At 40.0% G+C, this 24626-nt stretch overlaps 1 protein-coding gene across 2 annotated transcripts in view; it reads right to left on the bottom strand.

Moving 5' to 3' along the window:
* Pde1a (phosphodiesterase 1A) overlaps positions 1-24220 on the bottom strand; it is a 163630-nt gene extending 139410 nt beyond the window's left edge. The window contains exon 1 of one of the 2 annotated variants that reach the window (XM_050120167.1): positions 23699-24220. In XM_050120167.1, coding sequence (XP_049976124.1) covers positions 23699-23751 — 53 coding nt within the window. In that variant the 5' untranslated portion in view covers positions 23752-24220. The remainder of the gene's footprint in view (positions 1-23698) is intronic. The other variant, XM_050120175.1, reaches the window with a different exon arrangement.
* Between the last annotated feature and the right edge of the window lie 406 nt (positions 24221-24626).

Below are 24626 nucleotides of genomic sequence, written 5' to 3'. Positions count from 1 at the left end.
GCAAGTGTGGGGAAAGAAAGGCATCCTTCTGTAAGGCTGAAGCAGAATGAGATGCGCAGTGACATAGAAAATAAGAGTTAAGCATTACGCGTCAGCAGGATTATCCTTAGCTCAGTAGTCCACCTACAATAGTTCTGGGTTTATTTATGTAGTAACTCTTATTTCCAAATGTTGGGCTCTGTTATGACTGGCTTGCTTGGTCCTAAGGGTAAGAGTGGCTTTACAGGAAGAATGTCTTTCCTATGCTATTCACCCACGACAGTTCAGGGACTTGAATAAACACCTCACTTTAAAACAATTTGCTGGCAAAGCTGGAGTCTCTGGACCACTAGCATGATGATGATTCCAAGTGTGGCAGGTGGGCAGGACCAATGCCTAATTCTTCATCTTTTTTCTTCATCCTCCTATGTACCTTTTATTGTACATCCCCTTCTCTACCGTGTTTCAGTCACCTTCTTCCTGATCTGCCTCTCAATCAGTTCATCTCAGAAATCTCTGCAAATTTCTCCAGGGTTGCTCCTCCCATGCTCAGGCAGAATAAATAATTTCCTCCATCTAGTCATACACATATGGTGCTCCTTTCAAGAACAATGGTATATGTGCGGTGTAACAAAATAATTACTTAAGAATTATTTTAAACATGGTCTTTTAAAAGAGTATTCTGGAAAATTTTTCGAATCTGTTTTTCAAGTAGTATTCTTTTTTATACTCAAATTTCTATTTCTAATGATCATGTTTGTGTTTTAATTGGAAACATTCTTTTCCCTTTATCTTTGGCATGCTTAAATGTCATTATTGAGAGTTTACAAAACTCAGCTCCTAGGGTAATCAGAACTTAGGATGATTGCGTGTAAGCAAGGATGATCCCACTGAAAAGCTGCACCGGGCTCAAGATGAGTCACTGTACAAAGAGTATTGAGAGTTAGGCCAGCACCTCATGGGAGAGAAGGCAAGTGCAGGACATTGCTGCAAGGGGGGCAAGCGGGGTGCCTCTTGATGGCACGGTGCTAACCAGAGCAGTTGAGCCAAATCACCGATATTCGCCAGACCCTAATAATGATCTCAAAGTACACAGCATCTCAAGTCGGTCAGGACAGGAAGATAGGCAAATAGTAGAATCCATTTTTGTCACTGTGATATCATCATAGGCTTTACACTCACGTTCCTGCGAAGAAGTATAACTAGTGCCGTTCTGACAGGTTTTAGCATAAGGCAGCTTTTCCCTAGGACCTTGTGGACGTGGGAGGCTTTCCCACCAGCTTCCCTCCTTCCCTACGCTATGCTCTTTCCAGCTCAGATGGGAAAGGACGGCATTGGTTGTTAGGGCAGCTGGCCAGACCGGAGTGTGGTGTGGGACCCTTGCAGAGAGGTCAGGGAGGAGGCGTGCTCATGTGCTTCTTGGGATGATGACGCACAGCCCTTCAGATGTGTGTGATACATAATGGATGAGTCATTTATAACAATCCTGTTGTTTCTTTGCTCTGGGACAAGAGCCATTTATATATTTTAACATTAATTTTATTTCATTCCTGCTGGAAGATAATAATCATTGTTTTGGACGGTGCGTTTTTCACTAGCTCTAGTTACCTATTTCTGTATAAATTCTTATCTGTACCTTTTATGTTATAGAGAAAAGTTAAAGTAAGTTTTGGCAATAATAAGACAATGTTAGTGACTTTTAAGATTAAGAAAGTGGAGTGGTATATATTGGTCTTTTTGCTTAAAAGATACCTGGAAAAGGGTTGCTTAGTTTAACAGAATCTATTTTTAATTTTAATAAATACTATCAGAATATTTCCCCAAACAGTAATTTCCTATTCTGAGTTATTTCTTCTTAAAAAACAATGCATGACATCCGTCTTCTATTTTACTTCATTTGACAAGCTGAAGAGTAAATATTGATTTAATTTACTTCTCACTGATATTACCAAATCTTGGGATTTTAAATTATTTATTGGCCATTTCTCCATTTCTTATCCGTCTGTATCCATGACAGACAGCACCGTGTCTCACAGTGTAACACAACACACGCTGCCTTCCAGCTGCAGACAGCTGAGAAAGTTTGTCTCAGTCTATGAAGCTGATTTCTGATGCTGTTCACCCAGCTGATGGGTGGCTGGGAAACGTGAAAGCCGGGGCCTTTGGTGTCTGTCCATTCTGACACGAAGGATTCTCTAGTCTGTCCTAACGCAGCTTCTGCTGTGTCCTTGAGAAAATTAAGCATGTTAGGCTTGCTGATTTTGTATTAATGAGCATAGCAACTGCGTTCGTTGCTTTGGCAAACCCACAGGATGCGTATAATGAGTTGAAGCTGTTGAGCAGACAGGTGAGAGAACAACTTAACCAAACCAGGCTTCGTTCCATCAACCTTTCCATTTCCTGTCTTAGTCAGGGTTTCAACTGCTGTGGAGAGACGCCGTGACCAGCAGCTCTCATAAAGAAAACATTTCATTGGGGTGACTCGCTTACAGTTCAATTCAGTCCTTTTTCATCATGGCAGGGAGCGAGGCAGTATGCCGGCAGACATGGGGCTGGCTCCATCTTGATCAGAAGGCAACAGGAAGTGGAATCCATGCACACTGAGAGAAGCTTGAGCACAAGAGGCCTCAAAGCTCCCTCCCAAGTGACAAAGTCCTCCAACAAGGCCACACCTCCTAAGAGCTCCACTCTGTTTGGAGGTCATTTTCTTTCAAACTGCCACACTTCCCCTTCCTGCTGGCTTTCCCTGCCTCTCTTTCAAATCTACTCAATTTAGATGAATAAAATTAGGAGGTTGGAAAATTTTGGGCCAATGTTTAAATCTAGAACACTTGTTTTTAAACTGAAATGATTTTGAACCTGGTTGTGTATTTTAACTTTGGAGGTTCAGCTACTCATTTTTACTTTTAAATATGACAATAATTCAAATTGCATATTCCATTTCATGTCTTTTTCTTTATTAGCATATTCTTAGTATATAAAATTGAAAAGTAATTGATTTAGAGAATTTAAATTTAGGAGATAAAAATTGATGATTTGTGTTAAATTCAGATCCCAAAAATATATAATTACTACTAGTAGCTGCGTGTGTTAAGGAATTGAACTTTTAAAGAAATAAAAAAAGAACAGAAGATAATTTTGTTTTATTTTGGCCAACAATCATGAAAACAATCTTGTTAGTATATTATATGTTCTAGGAACGTGAATTTCTAAACCAGAAACTGCTAAGCCAGCATCCAACAGAATCATTGGGAAATTAATTTTTTATTGTAGCTTATGAATTTCCCAATGATGGCAAAACACAACAACAAAGAAAAAAATGAAAGTTTGAGTTTGAAGATTCTCTTGGGAACTAAGGTGATTATAAAGAAAAACTGATCAAACCTGATTTTCAATTGTCACATCTGTAGGCAGAACGCCATTCCTCTTCCCATGGGTCTTTTTGGTTCTTAGCTATAAATTTTTATTATCTTTACGTCCCAAAGACTTTATTCTGACATTCTGCTTTTGCTTGTCACCACTTTCATTTTCTGACTGACTGCTTGCCATATCTATACCCTTAAGGTAATTTTCAGTAAATTACTAAATCATTTTACCCATAGCTGGAGGGGAAAAAAAGCATCAAGCTTTGGCCTCAGTTACTTCCCTATGACTAAATAAGTCGGAGGATGAGGAACACTGTCAACCTTTAGAGTGCCAACTCCTAAAGCTGATTGAAGTGTCTGGCATTTGTCTCGTCCCAACTCTAAACCTAGTGACAGGCTGTATTAGAGTTTCTATTGCTGTGAAGAGACACCATGATCACAGCAACTCTTACAAGGAAAACACTTAATTGAGGAGCTTACTTATAATTTCAGAGGTTCAGTCCATTATCATCATAGTAGGGAGTATGGTACCGTGCAGGCAGACGTAGTACTGCAGGAGTAGCTGAAAGTCCTACATCTTGCAAACAACAGGAAGTTGACTGACACACCGAGTAGCATCCTGAGCATAAGAAACCTCAAAGTCCATCCCTGTATGACACACTTCCTCCAATAAGGCCATACCCACTGTAACAAACCCACACCTCCTAATAGTGCCATTCTCTATGAGATGATAAGGGTCAGTTACACTCAAACCACCACACAGGTGAGCCACACTACATTGGAGATCATCATGATGGAAATAATTGTCCCATGGAATTGACAGAAATCAAGAAACTGAGGCTTTTAATGTGTTTTTCTCCGAGTGAATCAAGTATACCACTTGATGGAGGAAGGTCATTGGCTAATAAAGAAACTGGCTTGGCCCGTTTTATTGGTTAGAACATAGGTGGGTGGAGTAAACAGAATAGAATTCTGGGAGGAAGAGGAAGTGAGGTCAGACTCTGCTCTGCTCTCTGGAGCAGAGATGCCATGCTCCTCTCTCCCGGGACTTAGGCTAGAATCTTCCCGGTAAGCGCACCTTGGGTGCTTACACAGATGATTAGAAATGGCTAAATTAATATGTGAGAATTAGCCTAGAAGAGGCTAGATAGAAATGGGTCAAGCAGTTAAATGAATACAGTTTGTGTGTTGTTATTTCGGGCATGAGCTAGCAGGCGGCTGGGGTGCTGGGGACGCAGCCCTGCCACTCTTATTTCAACAACCACTGCTTCTATTTATGAAAATAAACTAAGTCAAACTCGTGGCAAGCAGTGAGGAGGTATGAATTTCAGTTCATGTTATAATAACAATTAGCAGAACTCAAAGGTAGAGTCAAATATTTTTTTTAAAAAAAGTAGATTAAAAGGTTCATGCTGGACCCATCATTTCTATGAATGAGAATGAATATTTAAACCAGGCCCCAAATCCTTAAACCTTTCACAGAATATTTTGACAAGATAAAGTCTGAAGCATTTGGATATACTGCCTTTTTTTTTTTCATCTTCAAAATAACTAAAAAGGAGTAGTTCTTGTTATCGGTTCAACTGGGTTTAGGTTTCAGGTTCACAGTAAAAGTGTCCAGCAGTCCAAAGGGAGCACGTCTCAAGCCTTTGTTTATTATCCATCAGCATTCATCCGTTCATTCATCGAGCATGTGTCACCAACTGCTCCACGCAGAACTCTGGCAGACACCAAGAAGTAGAAAGCCCTTCCCCTCAGCCATCACGATGGTTCCAGGCAACAAAGAGCCTTTGGTGTTCACCAGACATAGCTACCAGAGGGTCACTTTTAACATCCCTTTTGTAGTATAATCTTCAAATACCCATTTGGATCTCAGTATAGCTTTGTCAATTTGACATCACTGAAACTAGTTCAAAAGTACTTTCATTAATTTTGCTTTCAAAATCAGTTCTTCATATGAAGCCCTAGACCTAAGAACACAAGAGGACAGTCTGAAAGACAAGTTTGGCAGAGATTTATGAAATCGTATGAAAGCTGTTCATGTCTTTGGGTTTTGGTTTCTGTTTTTGGTTTTTAATTTTCGTTTTTTATTTTGTTTTGTTTTTGTCTTTTATTGAATGTAACAGCTTTCACATATCTCTGCAGTTAAAAATGGTTAAAAGACCATCACCTAAAAAAATCATAAATGTATATTTTATTTAATAAAAGTTTACAAAGTTGAGCAGTGCCAGGAAATTTTTCATTTTAAGTAAACAGTTTTTGTTGATTTTTCCCCCAATACATTTTAAACAATACATTTGAAACAAATCGTTTGGTAACAATTAAAAGAAATCCCCAAACTTGACTACCCATTAGCTCTTAAAATAAAAACATGTAGCCTATAATTCATGTTTGGCTTATAAATAGTTCCAGTTAGGAACACAACTGAAATTGCACCAACTGTATCCTATGCAGAATGCAAAGCTAATAGAAGAATATGCAGGGTATATATACTATATTTGCAAGCATACCAAAAATCATTCATATTATATGTATACAATGTATTATATATAATGGAAAGATGATATATTGATAGCTGACAAATAAATAAAACTCAACAGTAGTCACAACTGCTAAAAAGTTTGACCAACACAGGAATTCTGAAGAGTATTTTATTGCTGAAATTATTTAGAATTTTCCAACACATGATGATAAGAATAAGCAGGTTTTTCCTTGGCTATTACTGCTGTTAAATTCTCCAAGAAATGTAATGTCAAGTTTCTTGTATCTAGGAAGTCTCCCTGCCTTCTACCCTTGGCATATTACTGCTTAGGCCAATAGGGTTTAGTCAAGCAATTCATGCACTGATCACAGTGTTTAATATACTTGTCAATATAAATCAACAATGAGTGCTCAAATCCCCCACCTTTCATTCCTCCACACTATTACCCTGTTATTTAGGGACACTGTGGACTTCCCATAGACTATGTGATGTTGCAGATGTAAGCTTGAATCTTATGAGTAATAATACCCTCTCAAAGGGCAATGGATGCCTCTGAAAGGTTTTTTATTTTTTCATATATAAAAAAAATACTATGGCATTTCTTCTAGAAATAATAAATTTCAAGAGCTGCTTTGTAAATGCTCATTCAGTGTTAATTATCAAGATTACTCCTTAGCAGTTTTGGGATGTGTGTCCTTCAGTCTGGTGTGGAATATAGATATTCATACATACACTGCAGACACTCACACACATTAACAGAAACTGTAGTTTTGAAGAGTTCTACCTTTATTGGGGCTCACAAGTCATGTATTAGAATTCCAGCTACTCTTAGCTAGTCATTTTGTTTGCTTCAGCAGGACCTTCCCGGCTACAACAGACATATTTACTAATGTCAATGTCCTGCAACACACTGGGCCTTGCCAGCTACAATAGAAATATTTGTTATACTTTAATGCTGTTTAACTTGAGAAACTTTGCTCCATATTTTCATCAAACCTGGATAAATATTCTAATTTTCCTTTCCCTTAGTCAAAGATAATGTGTCTATCCCCGGAAATTATATATACTCAGTTTAAATCTTGGAGTTTGATGGTTGGGTAGTAATCTAAATTTTCATTTTCCCAAAATAACTAAACTTTTGCCCTACACCAGTCAGCATTGTTTTAACCACAACATATTTTTATATTTATTTTATTTCTTTGATATTGTTAATTTGTTACTGTTTCTTATTTATTAAATAAAATTTACTTCATAAATGGACATATGTATAAAATAAATAATTTTATTCTTTTAAATTTATTTTTTAAATTTTATTTTATATAAGCCTTCTTACTCAGTTTTGACACTGGTACCTCCACTCTAATGCAAGCAAACTAACCCTCTAACTAGTCAGGACTCTTAATCTCACTGAACTTGGTGAGTCTATAATGCCCACATCCCATAATACTTTGATAGTTGAATATACTGTAAGATTCTAGGTGTAGAAAATTCTCAATGTTTGTTATAATTATGGACCTGAAGAGTAAGAGATACAAACAAACTAGGCTAGAAGGTTTAGCCTGAGAGCTAAGACTTTTTTTTTAAATTCTAAACGCTAACTAGCTATCAGTGATTAACCAAAATATTTAGCGTCTTAGAGTTGTTTGGAGCTGCACACGATGTGTATACATGTAACCAGAGAACAGTGTTTGGAAAGCCAACCAGGAAAGGGCAATATTGAGGGACAAGGATGGAAGGGATGCAGGCAAAAGGGCCCATGAGCTGGGAGGACGTAGAGAGAGAATAGAGAGCTAATCTTTCTTTCAACTACGTTACAGATTTCCTTTCTTTTCTTGTGGTGGATAAGTGAGAATTTCTCAGTGAATCTTCATGGCTTCAGAACGGCCATGACACGGAAGTTCACTAAGCTGGAGAGCATCTGGGACTGGGCCAGTTTAGACCACACCTCAGCCTAGCTGCTTTTGAGTGGTTTGAGTGGTTTTATAAAATGAAAATGAGAAATGCATATGCTCTTTTCTAACCTAACATCATGTAAATAAAGCAAGGTGTTAATAAAACCACACGAAGGGAAAATGGGACAAGTGTTCAAAAGCAAACTTCTTGAGAACTCTGCACAGAAATGTCTAGGCTGCAAATGAAGAGGCATTGCTGTTAAAGGCCAAGAAGAACAGGTTATTCTAGCTGAAAATGGAGAGAACTTTCCTGAAGACAGTGGTTTCTGAACTCGTAACAGAAGCATCCATAGAGACAGTTTAATCCTTTTGACATGGAAATCTCAGTTTTTCAGCATTTTTATTTCTTGTCACCCATAACAAAATAATCGGTGCAGAAAGGAGACCGAAGGAAGCGGTTTGAAAAAAGCAGAATAGACAAAGTGAGCACCAAGCAGGTCCTAGAGTCATCAAAGATTGCTTAGGAATTACAACCAATGAGACAGGCAAAGAGTCTTACTTCAGAAGTCTTAAATGTTCACTAGATAGCAATGATAGGCCATGCAAATCACGGGAGAAAAGAATGTCCTAGCCATTCAAAGCTTTAGAAGCAAATCTGGTAACTCTAGAGCAGTGGTTCTCAGCCTTGCTAATGCTGCGATCCTTTAATACAGGAGGACCTCATGTTGTGGTGACCCCCATCCAGAAAATCATTTTGTTGCGACTTCATAACTGCAATGCTGCTATTGTTATGAATTGAAATCTAAAAATGTCACGTGACTCGAGGGTGTAACCTGCATGATGAGAACCACTACTCTAGAAGCAAGGAACTAGGGGACTGGAAATCAGAAGCCTAGTCTGAAGAAAAAACAAACATCACATTGTAGGTGAGTGAGTAGGAGGCGTTCATGCCATCAGGCACTAGGAAGAGAGGAGAGAAAGAAAGCCTTTGGACAGATTTGTAAAACTCCACCAATTATTTTGTTATGGGTGACAAGAAATAAAAATGCTGAAAAACTGAGATTTCCATGTCAAAAGGATTAAACAGACAAGGCAATGTTTGGTGCTTCCTTTAAGTCTCAACCAAAAGGGTTAAAGCAACTAACTCCTTCTCTAAACATTATGGCTCAAACTATAACTTACCGGAAAACTTTCATATTTACTCGTATTTATCATAAAAAGTTACTGTCAATTATGGAAACTCTCATTATTATATCTTTGCCCTCTCATGTTTGCTTTTTACATAAACACAAGGTTCAGGAAAATCCCATTGTTATCCTGTGACTATGTATTTCATATGCTTGTGTTTGTATAGATGTAAAACTATCTCATGAGAGACTATCCAGCCGATAGACAGATTCATAAGGGATCTGCACATGGACTTTGAAACTGATTCTTGTAGAATCATGAGGTATAACAAATCTCCTAGGATTAGTATCAGGCAACCATCCAGTGAATATATGAGGAACGGAAAAGGATGGATTGTGCATTGAGAACCTCGTGTCAACACAGAGCCTCGCTGTGGTGATGAGAAGGTATCATTTCCTAGGGACTAAAAAGTTAACGAAAGTAAATGCAAGCAGTGACAGTCTACAGGGTAAAGACTAACAAATGAAAAGTCAATTGAATCTTAAATTGGCAGAGCCAACAACCTAAGGGGAAATTATTTTACAAAGGGCATTTCTAAGTAACCCAGTATGCTATGAAAATACCACCCAAGAATTCTGTTCTCTGATAAATCTTGCATGTGTAAATCTTGACCCTTCCTCAAAATGCCCTATTCTCTAAAGAAAAAATGCCAAGCTTCATTCCACCTGAGAAGTCTAAACATCACTTTCTGCTCAAAGACACATTCTTCTAAGGGGGCATTGAAGACCCTCATATGTAAGAGATATGAGCATAGCTCTTCCAAACAGCACGCTCACTGACAAACACGTGAACGTCATGAGGCACTTTGATATAAGGAAAGAGAGGAAGTAGGTACTGGGAGGACTAACATCAGAGTGCCCCCTGCATGGTTAAGTCAGGGAAGGAGGTCAGACAATTAAATATAGACGAGTGTCCTCCACCAGCTGTGTGTGGACATAATGAACAAGGTGAGCCAAACTGGTAGCTGAGGCCATAGGGAAAGAAGCGATGAGCTGGTAGCTAGGAAGGAAGATGGAGCATATGAAGCTGGGCAGATTGCACCTGAGGACTCAGCAGTTCAGTTTCTGCCCTATCTGCGTAGACACTGACAGGAGGGGAAGGGAAGGCTTTGCCAGGGAATGGGATTGGTTGAAAGTGCTATCCATATTTTGATTAATACCAAGTTCCAGTAGATTCTTGTTAAAGCAAGCACCATCAAACAATGAATCGCCCTAGGAAAGGGATGAATTGTAAGTCAATTATGTCTTCACCACTCCTCTGTAGCAAATATATAGTTTTAGTAAAGATTTCTAAATATTGATTTTTTTCTTTGTGTGTGTGTGTGTGTGTGTGTGTGTGTGTGTGTGTGTGCTCATGGAAATGCCAGAAAAGGAGGTTGGGTGTCTTTTTTTCTATTCTAATCCTTGTAAGGTCTCTCATCAAAACCAAATCTCCTCATCTCAGCTTGGCAGGCTGACCCGTGAGCTCCCAGGATCTTGTCTCTGTCCCTTATTGCTGAGATTGCAGGTATATGTGACCACATGCAGCTTTTTATGGGGATTCAAACTCAGGTCTTCCTAACTGCAATTCAAGTGCTCTTACACTCTAAGCCATCCCCTTATCCTCAATGTCAGAATCTTTAAAAAGAAAAAAATAGCCTTCACAGGGCAGTCTATAGTCAGCCTAACACATTGTGAGATTTTCTTTTTCTCTTTAGAAAAGAAATTCTTAGCATGACATTTCAAGAAGTTTACAAAAAGGTAAAATAGTTAAGACAAATAAACAGAAATGAAACAAAACAAACAGGGAACCTTTGTGGAACTCAAGAATAACCACAAGTAAATTAAAGCTTTTAAAATAAGTTCTCTGGCTTTGGGCTATTAGGGCGTTCGTGGAAAGAATCGCCTGACGTATAGGTGAATAGAATGAAGACGACGTCCCGATTTCAGCCATTTCTATTAACGAAGTCCTAATGCAACTGAATATTGAGTTGCACATCCAAGAAGCCACATCCTCCGTTATCTCCGGGGTCTTTCTGTGGCTTGGGAAAGGGTTGTTTAGGTTATGATAGCAACAAATCTCTTCTGTTTGGGAACGCTTTCAAAGCAACAGCCTGAACTTTATCTTTTTCCCTCCTCCTTCGTCTGGAGACTCTGTGTGCTCTCGTCCCTCACAGGAGCGTCGTATGCGTCCTGTAAAATCTGTGTTTGTACAGTTACCCCAGTAAATCACGCGACTGTGGCTTTCTGTTTGCCTCTCCACCTCTTCGAGAGAAAGCTTTCCCAGAAATCACGTGCATTACATAATTCAGAAAAGCACATTTTTTTAATTCAAGTAATTTCATTGGCTAGAACAAGAAAGGAAGGAAGGGGGGAAGGAAGGAAAGGAAAGAAAGAGATGGACAGGACAGAGGGAGGGAGGGAGGGAGGGANGCTCTCCTCATGATGACAGCAGTGCAGATGTAGCCAGTGTGGGGAGGGAGGGAGGGAGGGAGGGAGCACACCTCAGTAAAGAATCACATAGCTGTGTACTATCTGCACTGTCTCCTAACCCTTTCTGCTGTGAAGATAAGCCTGGAATGAGAAACACACTCAATCTGTTTGTTCTTAGTGTCATTGCTTTTAATTATCTCTTCCTCTAGCTTCCTGTGACCTCTGACCCTTTGCGTCTCCACCTTGAAGCTGGAATCTTCCTACGTCACGACAGGTTGCAAGCAATACAACAGGCAAATAAAATTCAAATTAAACATCTTAGATAGGATTCTACAAAACTTGAAGCTATCACTGCTCAAATAGCACCCATTGCAGCTTTCTACTGTTTTTCATTGAGTATGAATTTAAAGGCGATGCTGGGGAGAATCTTCTCCAGATGAAATGGGAGGAAAGACTCAGGATCTGGAAAAGAGGCGGCCCACTTTGTGTGCACAGTGGCATCCGGGTGTGACAATCCCATGGCACTCCCATCTGTTGTGTCTTCACTCACCCTCAGCTGTCTCAATAATGTGACATTGTTCATTGTTTCCCAAGCTCCTCCAAATATTTCTTCTTCTCTCTGTTTTTAGACTCACACCATCATGGTTACATAATAAACATTCACTATTCTCAGCTAGGCAACTTTGTTTCCCTGCGATGGGAGGAAAAATATTAGCTGTGGAAACATTTCTTGGGGTCATGCTATCTTCCAGATAATCAAAATAAGAAAATAATTCGTCGAAGGAGGGAGGGACAGGTAAGTGAGTTTCAGATAATGGGGCAGACATATTTGGGAGAGATTTAGTGGTAACTAGAACTTCCAAATACAACTTACTAAGGACATTCATGAGAGCTCTAAATTGCATGCATTTTGAGAACTACTAAACAAAAGAAGATCATCTGCCAAACTTCTAAGGGGGGACGGGGTATAGCAATTAGCATTTACCAACATAAGACTTTGTCCCTAGTGTGTCAAGGCAGCGGTGTCCTAGGACAAAAAGACATGATATTCTAGAAATGCTGAGTTCAGTTCAGATTTGACATCATATCATGAAAGTGGTAACACATATGTACAGAATGCACACAGTGAGTCTTGGGACTCTGGTCTGTTCTAAATTATCAATAATTCTTCTCCTATGGATGCTGGGTCAGCTCTGGGCGCTGGCCAGTCGGGAAATCTCCTTAGTCCTAAAATGTTCCCAGACACTTTTCAGCCCCTGCCTTTACTCAGTTTCTCAGATTCTAGGTGCTCTTTCCTTCTTCCCTTTGCCGTGGAAACCTTCTCTTCAAAGGGCACTCTTAAGTAAATGGGCCACCTTCCTTGTTTGTCACCGCCTTCCCATAAACCTCTTTTTAGAGCGGGAACTATCAAAATTGGCTGCATAGGAGAAAAGTGGAGCCTTAAAGAAGACTTTGATTCCTCTGTCTTAGGGAGAAAATTTTATTTGGAACACCTGCTATGTGTTACCAACTTGAGAGCTCCTAAAATCGCAGAGGAAACAAGCCACTGCATGCACTTGCTAAGGGATTATCTAGACTGTGTTAGCCTCCAGCCATGCCTCTGAGGTCTTGTCTTGATCAGTTTAGTTGAGGTAGAAACATCCACCCTAAAAGTGTGTGGTACCCTTTACTGGGCTCGGGTCTTGCATTCATTAATCTCTACTTCCTGACTTTGGATGCATTGTGCACAGACATTACAAGTGATTGAAGCCAAGCCTGTCTCTTCATGAAGGACCATACCCTCGACCTGCGCACAGAAATAACCCTCTCTCCCCTTTCATCAGGGAATTTTATCAAAGCAACAGAAAAAGTAACTAAGACACTTGTGCATTTGGATTTTTCTCTCTGAGTTTCCAATGATTTCAAAATACAGCTAAAGCTGAGAACTATTACATTGGAGCTCTTAGTAGCCTGTGTAGATCTACAACAGAAAAAAAATGTATTTAAATTTGTTTTTAAGAGGAGAGGGCTCAGTAGATGATTCAGTCAATGCATTTGCTACCCAAACCTAAGAATCTTAATTAGGATCCCCATCAGCCACACAAAAGACAACACAGTAGCTCAACCACATGCTAGCTCAGTGCCTCTGTGGAGACAGGAGATAAAGATGGTTTGCTTGCAGGAAGTTCAATGACCAGGCAGCCTAGAGCACGCACCCAAAGAGCAACAGAGCCCCTGTTCACCCACGAGGTGAACAACGAAGACTGACACCCAGTGTTATCCTCTGACCTCCACATATGGACCCTGGTGCTGCCAGACCCATGCGCACACCAACACACACACACACAAGTACACACACACACAGGCACACACAAACATGCACACATACACACAAAAATATACCTGCACGCGCACACAGACACAAACACACACATAAAAGTACACAAGCACACACAAAAGAATTTTAAGAGAAAAATGCATAAGAAGAAGTACTAAACAAAAACAGATTTTTGTATTAAAAATCAATCTTTCCTTTAAATTCCTTTCTGACAGGTTCACACACAGAAACATGCCTCCTGCTTTCACCTCCTGGATACTAGAATTAGGGAGGCATGTCACCAGCTAGGCTCAGAGGCTGTTTTGAGGAAGAAGAGGAAGAAAATTTTGGCTTCCTTTCCCAATAATTTTTCAATGTTATTGAGAGCACTTCCAGATCTTTCCTTTCTAGTGGGTATTAATCCTGTTAGTAGAATTAATTCTTTGAAGAAGCCCTTGAATTCTATCATTCAAGGAAACAGGCCCACAGCAAGCTCTGCACTAACAGGAACCTTGGCAGCTTTAGAACCACATCAAAGCTTTCCATCCCAAGACCTGGTGAACCAGGATCTCTGAGGCTAATGCTGGGAGCTTTGTTTTGTTTCTGCTTTGTTTTGTCAGCTGCAATTCAGACAATGGTGAAAATATCCATTCTGCGTGTCACTGATTCAAAAGAGAGGTCATCGAGTTTGTAGCTTTTACAAACACATTTGCTTTCTGCAGTGATATGTGGGATACTTAAGGAACAGAAACCATTACCATAAATCTACTATAAAGGGAACCTATTTGGAAAAAAGTACTAAACTTCAAAGCAAGAAAAATGCACATGATGGCTCTGACTGAGCTACAAATCTAAGGCCTGTGAGCGAGCTCTGTTCCTGTGGCCGCTTTCAGAACCGGTGTTCTAGGTCAGAAGATTAACAGTTAGAACTGAATTACCTACAATTATATAATGAATTCTCCGGCTTCCATTACAACAACGAATTTCCTCAGGCGTGTCCGCAAGTTACGTAATGAAGATCAGTTACCCAAAGGGGCTGAGGAAACATGGCTAGTCATTATCAGTAAAACAGCTGCTGGTGTCGGCCATTAGGTGAGACTCCTGTGAACTTATGAAAACACCTTAGGTACCTAAGGTACGCTGTCACCCGGGAGTCAGGTGTACCACATCTGACCCATTATCCACCCGACACCCATCTGGACGTCACTACTCTGTTAATAATTTTTCCTGTCCTCAGTAATCACTGAGGCTACTTTATGGCATAAAAGATTTGATACTCCCTCCCTTCAGGGAATGAATAAAATGGAGCTGAGTTAAGAATAAAGAATAATCCAAAGAAAAAATAAACATAAGCACCTGTGGAGAAAGTGTAGCGTGCTAATTCACACAATTCTGTGTGCTTGTTTTGGTTTGTGTTCTATGTATGGCCCGTTGGCATCACAGCCTCCCACGCAAACCCTGAGGGTGTTGTGTGACTTTTTGATCTTTCCAGTGGAACAGAGGCAATATGACTCAATAAGATTCATTTGGAGCCTTCAAAAAGAAATGCTTCCACATCTGCATCCTGCAATAATGGTAAGAATCTGTCCAGGCTATTCCATGGAGAGACATTAGGGATGCAACACAAGAAAGCTTAATCATGTAGCCAAGGATCCCTCCACCATACACCCGAGCAAAGGCTCCGTTTGACCACAAGCACGCAAGACAGCCCCACTGAGCTCAAGTCCAGCCTTGTGAAGATCCTGGGGATCCTTCAGCCGCTTGCCTCCACCCCAAGATGAGTGTCATTTTATGCGCTGTATTTGGGGAATAGTTACAAATACCAATCTCTAATGCCATTGTCTTCAGTGATTGATCGACCTGGGCCCTCTTCGAGAGCAGCATGTGTTCTTAAGTGCTGAGCGCTCTCTCTCCAGGCCCCATGTCAGTGGTATTACTTTTTAAATTTATATTTTTCTCCGTGTATGAGTGTTTTGACTTCATATATGTATTTATGTTTTTCTCTGTGTATGAGTGTTTTGACTTCATATATGTATTTATGTTTTTCTCCGTGTATGAGTGTTTTGATTTCATATATGTATTTATATTTTCCTCCGTGTATGAGTGTTTTGACTTCATATATGTATTTATATTTTTCTCCGTGTATGAGTGTTTTAACTTCATATATGTATTTATAGATTTCTCCGTGAATGAGTGTTTTGACTTCATATGTGTATGTACAGCATATGCATGCAGCACCCAAGGGAGACAAAGAGTGTGCCAGGTTCCCTGGAGTTACAGACAGTCATGAGCCACCATATAGGTGCTGAGAACCAACCCTTGGTCCTCTGCGAGAGCAGCAAATGATCTTACCCTATGAGCCATCTTTCCAGCCTCTCTTTAAGTGGTTTTAAGAAAGCAAAGATCTTCTCCTATTGATGAGCACGAGCACTGCTTCATTTGTTTGGAAGACTGGTGCTACTCTGTTTTACGTCTGAAGCCTTTAGTAAGAACTTTCTGACTTATGAAGCACACTTTCCTAAAAGTATGAGGAATATTCAATGGATTCTATTTTGATTATAGCCTTAGAGATCATACAGTGTTTTTCAGAAAGTCAGTCCCCTCATTCATGTGATTATGATACAACACGGAGGAACTGTGTAAAAGGGGTGCAAATGAACATGCCAAGGATCTTATGTTCATGAACAGCCAGAGTCAGCTCAACCGAGCGGCAAGCACTGAGCTGTGGACCGAGAGATCTGCAGGTCTCCATGGCTTGCTCTAAGGGTTCCATGGAAACGTCACTGCAGGAGGAGACGTGAGCATTGGGCAACCTCATTAGCGAGAGCTAGCAAGCCATTGCTCCCAGATCTTCACACGCTCCCTACTTTCATCCAGACTGTTGGTGTAATGATGTAACTTGAAAATGAACTGACCCTAGTGAGACTTTCTGTTCTGTCCTCAATTGGGACTCAGAAAATTGTCACTGTTCCGTGCTGATGACGCAGCTTTACTCTGTCATTATCAGGGATTTTTAAGCCATTTGTTTCAAACCTTTTGATCCTGAAAATAGCCAAATTAAGTAGTCATATTTTAAAACTGAATTAACTTTATGCTAAAAACTCCTAATTCGCCATACCTATATATACATCTCATTAGTAAATAGATAATCAATAAACATATCTATTCTATGGCAGAGGAGATGGCTTAGTGAGTATGAGCATGAGAAGCCAAAGTCAAATCCTCACTTCGTGAAAAAATGTCAGATGTGACAACACATGCCCAGCGCTGGGGTGCTGAGACAGGCCTGGGGGCTTGCGGTCCAGCCAGCCTGCCAAAACGTGGAAGGCCAAGTCTCATACAACAAAGTGGAGGATCAGTTGAGTAAGACATCCTGCTGTTAACATATGGTCTCCACATATGCACAAAGAGAGTACCCCCATACACACATGTACACAGACAATACACCTACACACACACACACACACACACACACTTCTGCTTTAAAAATACCTTCCTAACATTGATATCTTGAGTCATGAAAATACTGGTAATGGACAGTAATTCAACAAAGAAATCAACCCTCTTTGTAACAGAAAGCATGGCTCTGAACAGGCAGGAACAGATAGCACAAAGACAACACCCGGAGAAGAGCGATTGGTCTCGGCTGAGGCACCTTGGCTTCTTTCCCCTCCCAGCAGCTCCAGTTCAGGAAATGTTGGCTTTCCCTTAATTAGAGCTGATGTCCTCGCAGCCGCAATCAAACTCATAAATAAACTGAAGCTTTCCCATGAGAACCAACTGTCAAAACTATGTTATGTCCAGGCACAGAACCGAGGAGGCTTGGTTTGTAAATACTGCAGACATCTTTAAGGTTGTTCCCTGTCTGAAGACCCACAGGTCATCTTTAACAAGCATCCATTGGGATGACTTTCTGCTCCTGAGTTTTACTTAAACAAAATCCACTGAAGGCTAATTACTCAAAATGTAAGAATTTCCAGAAGATGTGAGACCACTAAATAGATTATTCTACGTGAATAATCTTGATTTTCCTCATTTCAAACATTCCAGATCTTTGAAAAGCCATTTCTAAATCATACCAATCTCCCAAAATAACCTCAAGCATCAGCAAGCTGTCTAGCCTGTGAGACAAGATGCATGCAGCTGAATAAGAGACACTTTCCCATGCTTCAATCTGCTCCTGCTTCTTGGCTCCATGACTGAAATCATTCATCTTGAACTTCGTCCCTATCATAGTATTGTCTAGAACATTGCATGCATGTAACTTTCCTAAAATGGGTTGGATGAAAGTTAGTCCTTAGTATTAACTGTAAAGCCTCTGATGAAGACAGCAATGCCAAATTAAAATATATAACAAACTACAGTTTATAATTGATAATGACCACTTAAAAATTACACCAACTCCTATTATGTCTTAGAAAATAAATAGGGACACTAATGTCTGATTATTTTTTAATGATAACCACTAAAAATGGTTTAATAGTCTTACATTCAAATGTGTTTGTTTAGGTTTGGCTTTTATGATTTATATTAAAGATAAGTTTGTATCCATTCCTTTTCCTTTATATATACAATGTTAGCAGCAGTAACATCCTTGACCTATACAACAAAAAGATTAATTTTAGTAAACATATTAATTTTAGAATAGATTAGTTTTACTAAGTAGAACTGTGTGCTTAGAGCAGAGGTTCTCAACCTGTGGGTCGTGATCTCCTTGGCAAACCTCTATCTTCAAAAATATTTACATTATGATTCAGAACAGTAGCAAAATTACAGTTGTAAAGTAGTAACTGAAATACTTTTATGGTTGGGGGTCACCACAACATGAGGAACTAGTAAATGGTCCCAGAATTAGGAAGGTTGAGAACCACACTTCTAGAGGGTTTTAGATTTTAAATTCATTTCTCAGTGCTGGAGACATTGCTCAGGGTGTAAGTGTTTGCCTGCACAGTGTAAAGTTCTGAGTTTGGGCCTACAGCACCCACATAAAAGCCAGCATGTTGGCACACGCTTGTAACTCCAGTACTGGTGGGAGGAGACAGGCAGATAACGAGTGTTCGCTGGCCAACAAGTCTAGTTAAACTGGCGAACTCCAGGTTCAGTGAGAGACTCTGTCCCAAAATATAAGGTAGAGGGCAATAAAGAAAAATAGCTAAAGTCAACCTCCAGCTTCTCCACATGCTCCATGCATGACCAGGCAGACACACACACACACAGAGGCACGCACGCATGCACGCACACACGTGTGCACACACACATGCATAAGCACACACACATGCACACATATGCCATGCACACACATCTTTGCGACTTCGTTTTGAATGTCCCACTTTAATAGGCAGTGGGGGAAACCTACATGCAACTGCTCTGCTCTTTTCTTCATCACCTATGTAAGACATGGCATTCACATGTTTGAAAGCTCTGTCTCCGTTATAAATTTACAAGCCCACTTTCTCTTGCTTTCTCGGTTTTTCAAGATCAGGCCTCATGTAATCCCCATGTCTGGGTCTCTCTTTTATAACTGAACAAACTTATAAACACATCTTGAAGGCAAAAAATGAAAAATACACTTAGAAATTATTAATTATATAATGTTTACATTAAATTTCATATATGATTCACATAGAGCCACATCTATAAGAAACCTTATTGAATAAAAGGATATTTTATGCATTTTGCCACTCCATCAATTAACATTAATACTTTGTTCTATGTAACTTCCTATACTCTGATGAGCTCGTACTACAATGTACTTTTCTCAAAATTATATATTTCTTGTGTAAGAAAAGTGCTCAGAAGAGATTTCAATTTAATGATACCAAATACTTAAGTATTTATGGAATAAAAACAGCCAGTAATGCATCACAATTGCTTTAAATTTCCAAGTGAGTTTTTTGCTTTACACTACTTGTTTAAGTTATTTTTAGTTGTACCGCAAGCTCTGAAGGAAATGTACCTACCTGAAAAAATCAGAATAACCAAGCTTCATCTGAACACCTAGAGAGAACACTACTGTAGTTCGGTGCCCCTCCCTTATTAATGCATAAAAATCTAAAAGACTGGGTCATCTTTACATCTGGGCTTCGATAATCTTTTTATACACTGAGCTAAAGCAGGGGAATAAACAATGCTTGTACTCAAAAAGATTTTTGCTGTTAAATATATGGTAGATACTTCAAATAAATACATGACTTATTTTATAATATTGCTATAAACCCCAAAATTTTCCCAACAGACTCACAAACAAAAGCAAGATCTTTTTATAGATTTTCTCATTCCATCGTTCTGCATTCGACATTTCTATGTGAACAGAACATGTCTGCCAAAAACACACTCAGAATTCCGCTGTTAACAGATACCAGTAAAAATAAAACTTTTGAAAGCACATAAAGCGAAGAAACAGCATGTTCTACAGGCTGGGAGTCTGGGAAGATCTCAAACGATTTTCATTAGTCCTTGGCCCTGGCATCGTTGCCCTTCGGTGTCTCAGATCCCAGATGAACAGGGCAGTTCTCATTGCTGGGGCTGACGAGCAACCATTTGTGTGGTTTGATTTCGTTTGTGACTTTCTCAATGGTACTTCCAATGGAAAATCCCCAGAAAAATAACTTGCCCATTTTTGAACTCTGAAAGAGGGTCAAAGGTTGTTGCTTCCAAACAACACAAACCTATAAGAATCCTTCCAGTTCTCATTGACTGTTCACTTCTAGGAACAACAAAGGGAAAAGTTTGACTGCAATAAAATGGGGAGGGGCGGGTGAAATGTATAAAATGGACGGGGAGGTGATCTCACTGCAAAAGCTTATGCTTAAACTCCATGGCAATGACATTCAAAGAAGAAATAGTTCTCTGGCTGCAGCGCCTTAGGGGAAACAGTTTTCTTAGTATCAGAGGCTAAAGTTGATTCATCACATGGCATAGAGAAAGCTTACAAAATAATAGGAATTTGATAATATGGGAATGCTTTCAGCAATTACTTTGTTGAAGTTACGCCATGGTCTTTTGCGTGATTGTGTTAAATTCTGTAATATTAAAATATAGATTTATGACTCTCAATAAAGTGATAAATGAGGAATGGATAAAAGTGTCAGGTATCATCAGATGCCAGGAAAAAAAATGGAGTCTGTGATGTTTATCTGCATTATTTCTCTAGAACAAAAGAGCTACCCTTTCCCTGCATAAGGATGGGTTCTAAGGGCACTGCGGGAACCACGACGTGTGCTCAAGGAGCAACATTTGCTAATACTCAGGGCTGAGCAGTGCTGTTGGTCCCACAGATACACACACTGTTCACGAACAAGATAATATAAACTCGCGCTTTGATCATGAAAGGAGTTTTGCTTTTGCTCTGCGCCTCACATAGCATGGAGATGCATGTAAGTGTGTAAACTCATTGCAATGAAGTCCTTTATAAAGAGGGTTTGATAGCTTTGCTATGTGAAATTCTTTGAGAATTCTCTTTGTATGAAACCTGTACATTCTTAAAAACAGGATCTAAATTATGTTATATTCTTCTTAATCCAGCCATAGGATGTCAGTATGCACCATACATTACTCCAAAACATACCTATTTTTTCCATCTAATGAATTGTTTTTAGTTTCTTAAATTTATGGTAATTATGCTGATGCAAAAATGAGTTTTATTCAGCTTCAAAATGAATTTAAAAGCATTTTTCTATTTTCTCTTTAAGATGAATTAAATGCCATAGTAAATTGTCCCTAATACCTGCCCCTCCCAGTTACTATTTTCCCCTGTAAGGTACTGCCGCTTGAGGGCCTTGCTCACTTAGGTATATACAAGATCATGTCTCTCGGGAACTCAAAGTCTACCAGAGAACTTCAGGTGAGCTGAGTTAGAGCCTGAGTTTTACAGGAGAAACCATTCTACATAAAGAAACATGGAATTTCAGACTAAACTTTCCAAACCTTACCTGTCTTGCTAAAACTTTAAATGAGCTATTTATAAGTAGTTAAGGTATTGCGCTCACAAAAGTTTATGTGGTCTCAGGAGCACATCTGAAACAGATTTTCTTATCAAGTATACTGATGACCAGAGGCAAACCTTTTGAGAGGTGGAGAAACAGGCAGAAACACGCTGAGAAAGAGAGGTCTGGAGGAGATTGCTAAGAAGAAAAGTCAGGTCTGAAAACAGATATTCCAATGAGAGACTGGATAGCTGGAGGATGGCCAAGGGGACAAGGTACCAAAAGAAGGTGCATGGGAAAAGGGCAAAACAGCAAAGACTGGAGTTTGTCCTGATTGCCAGCTTGCCCAAAACTGAAACAACTATCAGGGAGGAAGTCAGTACCCAACTGCACTTTCTCTGAGGATTATGGCTAATTATATGAACCCTGTATGATAAGCTCCCGTCTCTCATCTCCACCACGCGTGGCAGAAGCAACGACAGGGCCTGCATGCCAGTTGATCAGTAAGTCTCATCCTGCATCTGACCTTGACCCATTTCCTATACTTGCTTTAAACAGCTGCTGGGTGAAAGTATGGCCTCTTCATGGCAATCAGGGGGATTCACTTAGATCACCATGAACACCAAGCAAGTATCTAAATTCACCATGTTCTATACTAATTATTGGGCAAAACCGATCTTACCTTTCACAAAAAGCCAGTTCTCTGTATCTAAATAATGTAAGTCTAGGGAGATGATGCCCCTTATTAAGAGTGCTGGAGCATAGAACTTAAGAGGAGTGAAGAGGATTCTGCATAAACCCATCTGCTTCCATCTCCAAATACATGGACGAGATGGCCAGGTGGGTCAACCTCTGTCCAACACACCTCGCGATCTCAATGACAAGCAGACCCCTCTTTGAGCACTTCCTGGAACAACCATGAACATGCAAGAAAAATAGAGATTAATCGTGTAGGGTTGGAAGACCCCTGAGGTGAATACCCATTAGGGCGATAATTTTGGATTTTTGCATAGTTATAGCTGTTGTTTACAATATTTACAGCCGCGTGCTTAAGTAGATGTCACTTATGCTTAAGTCCTTATGCGTGGATTTGAGTATAATTTGCTTTCGAAATATTCTCAATAGATTTATATTAGAACTGTGTTAAGTATTACCAAGGTATAATATTTCTATTCATGAAACTGCAATAATATTTACTTAGTGTATAAAATGACCACATTTTATGTAATTCCACTCTTTAAGATCCACCCACATTCAGCATCATGCAATAACAGGAGTCTGCTCCGTAGATTTCCGTTATTCTAAATTTAACCCAGAGATCAAGAACCAGTGGTTACCACTTGAGATTAACATCTAGTATCGCTACCTTTTACTATTTTTGCATGCCTACAGTATTTTGGGGGAAGATAATAGAAAGTTGATATTAAACTCCTTTGTTTTAAGTAAGTTCCAATTTACTTAAAAATTATTCATTTTCAATACTAAATTCTCAAGTACATAACAAATAATTAAACAATCAAGCTTAAAAAGTTAGAAATCAGTGACCCCCATGGAGAAAGAGCATTCCCCCTTACATACACCAAATAAATCACATTATCAGAATCCATCCTACTACGTCCGTAATTTTCTGGTCAATCGTACAGCCCTACTCTTTGCCTTATTCCTTCCCTAACTGCTCACCTAATATTCCCAGAGGAGGTAGAAAATGTCCACTCCAACACAGTAGCTATCAAGTTCATATTTATCTCAGAGAACAGTACTTCAGGAAGACGCAGCATTTGTAGCACAGAAACCCTGCCCTCGAGTGTGAACAGCGCAGAGAACCGAGCGCAGTATTCTTCAGTCAGAAGAGTGTGCGGCAGCACCCAGCCATGGGGCGAGATCACACAAGGTTTCCAAAGTTTTCCCAGCGCTGTGCCACTCATGTGCCTGAATAGCTAAGATGTTTTTGAAACTTATTTAGAGGAGCTGATAAGGGCTCTGTCCCGAGCTTCAGAAAAGAGAAAATAAAAGGGTTTCTTCAGTTTGCACGAAGTTAAACGTGGAGCTCTCTGTGTGGCGCTGCTGTAGTTTAAAGACACATTCCTCGGATGGAAGATGAGGGAGAGAAACCAGTGTGGCTGACAGCCCCAGAGACACCTGGGATGCAGCAAGACTTACCTAAAGATGGGTCTTTGGAGATGTTTCTTCCTGATTGTGACATACTCATCCATTTAAAGATGAAGTTTTAACTTCTTCCTGGAAAGCAGTCCAGAAAAATCCAGGGCGGGAATGTGGAGGCTTATCCTGAGCTATTGTGCTGCAAGTAGCCCAGAGGGGAAAAGTAGTTTCCTCTTTCTCTTTTTGGGTGCTGGGAGAAAACTTCCCTGTTCTCTGCCAGCCGGGCAGTGTGTCCATAGAGGCCACATAAGACAGGCACGTTGGGGCACTCCCCCACAGGGCAGGGTGTGCAAAACCCACCAAGAGTCACGTTGGTACAGGCGGGAGAAGCACACGGGACCCTCGGAAACAGGACAAAACAAACAGAAACCTTCCTACCCCAAGCGACACCCAGGTAGGAGCTCCCCCTAAGTTATTGCAGCCATGAGAGCTCTCCTTCCACATGCCGGTCAAGCCGGCAAGGCTAAGTCCCTCCCTGTCTTTAAAACAGCCTGTTCTGAGGCTCAACTTTTTTTCTTCAAAATAAAAGTTGTACAGCTGGCTGAGCAGTCCCAAGTGAGTGCCCCCTGCAAGTCAGTCCTGTTAAAATAAGAACTGTATATGAATTACTGGAGAAAGATGGGCTGGAGTTGCACAGCTGGCTTTGCTTCAAGAGATTATAATTATTTTACAGTCTTGCTTTAATTCACGCTGGACGAAGTGTGGGGACGACTCATCTTTTGGGGCATGATTAACCTAATAACCCACACTCAGCCGAGACTAGAGATGCCATTCCAGCTGATAGAAGTCCCAGTGTGTTGGCCAGAGTCCAGAAGCTAGCAAAACAAGCATTGCTCAAGCCTGTTAGGGAAAAAGTACCCAGATGCTTCTGCGCTCAAATGCAGCTTTTCCAACTAGGAAAACTCTGAAACACTACCAAAATGAAAAC

The sequence above is a fragment of the Alexandromys fortis genome, unplaced genomic scaffold (assembly GCF_014885135.2).
Source record: "Alexandromys fortis isolate MF-2015 unplaced genomic scaffold, M_Fortis_MF-2015_v1.1 scaffold_8_1_9099942, whole genome shotgun sequence".
NCBI lineage: Eukaryota > Metazoa > Chordata > Mammalia > Rodentia > Cricetidae > Alexandromys > Alexandromys fortis.
The sequence above is the reverse complement of the archived record's forward strand: the minus strand, read 5'-3'. Positions and strand labels throughout refer to the sequence as shown.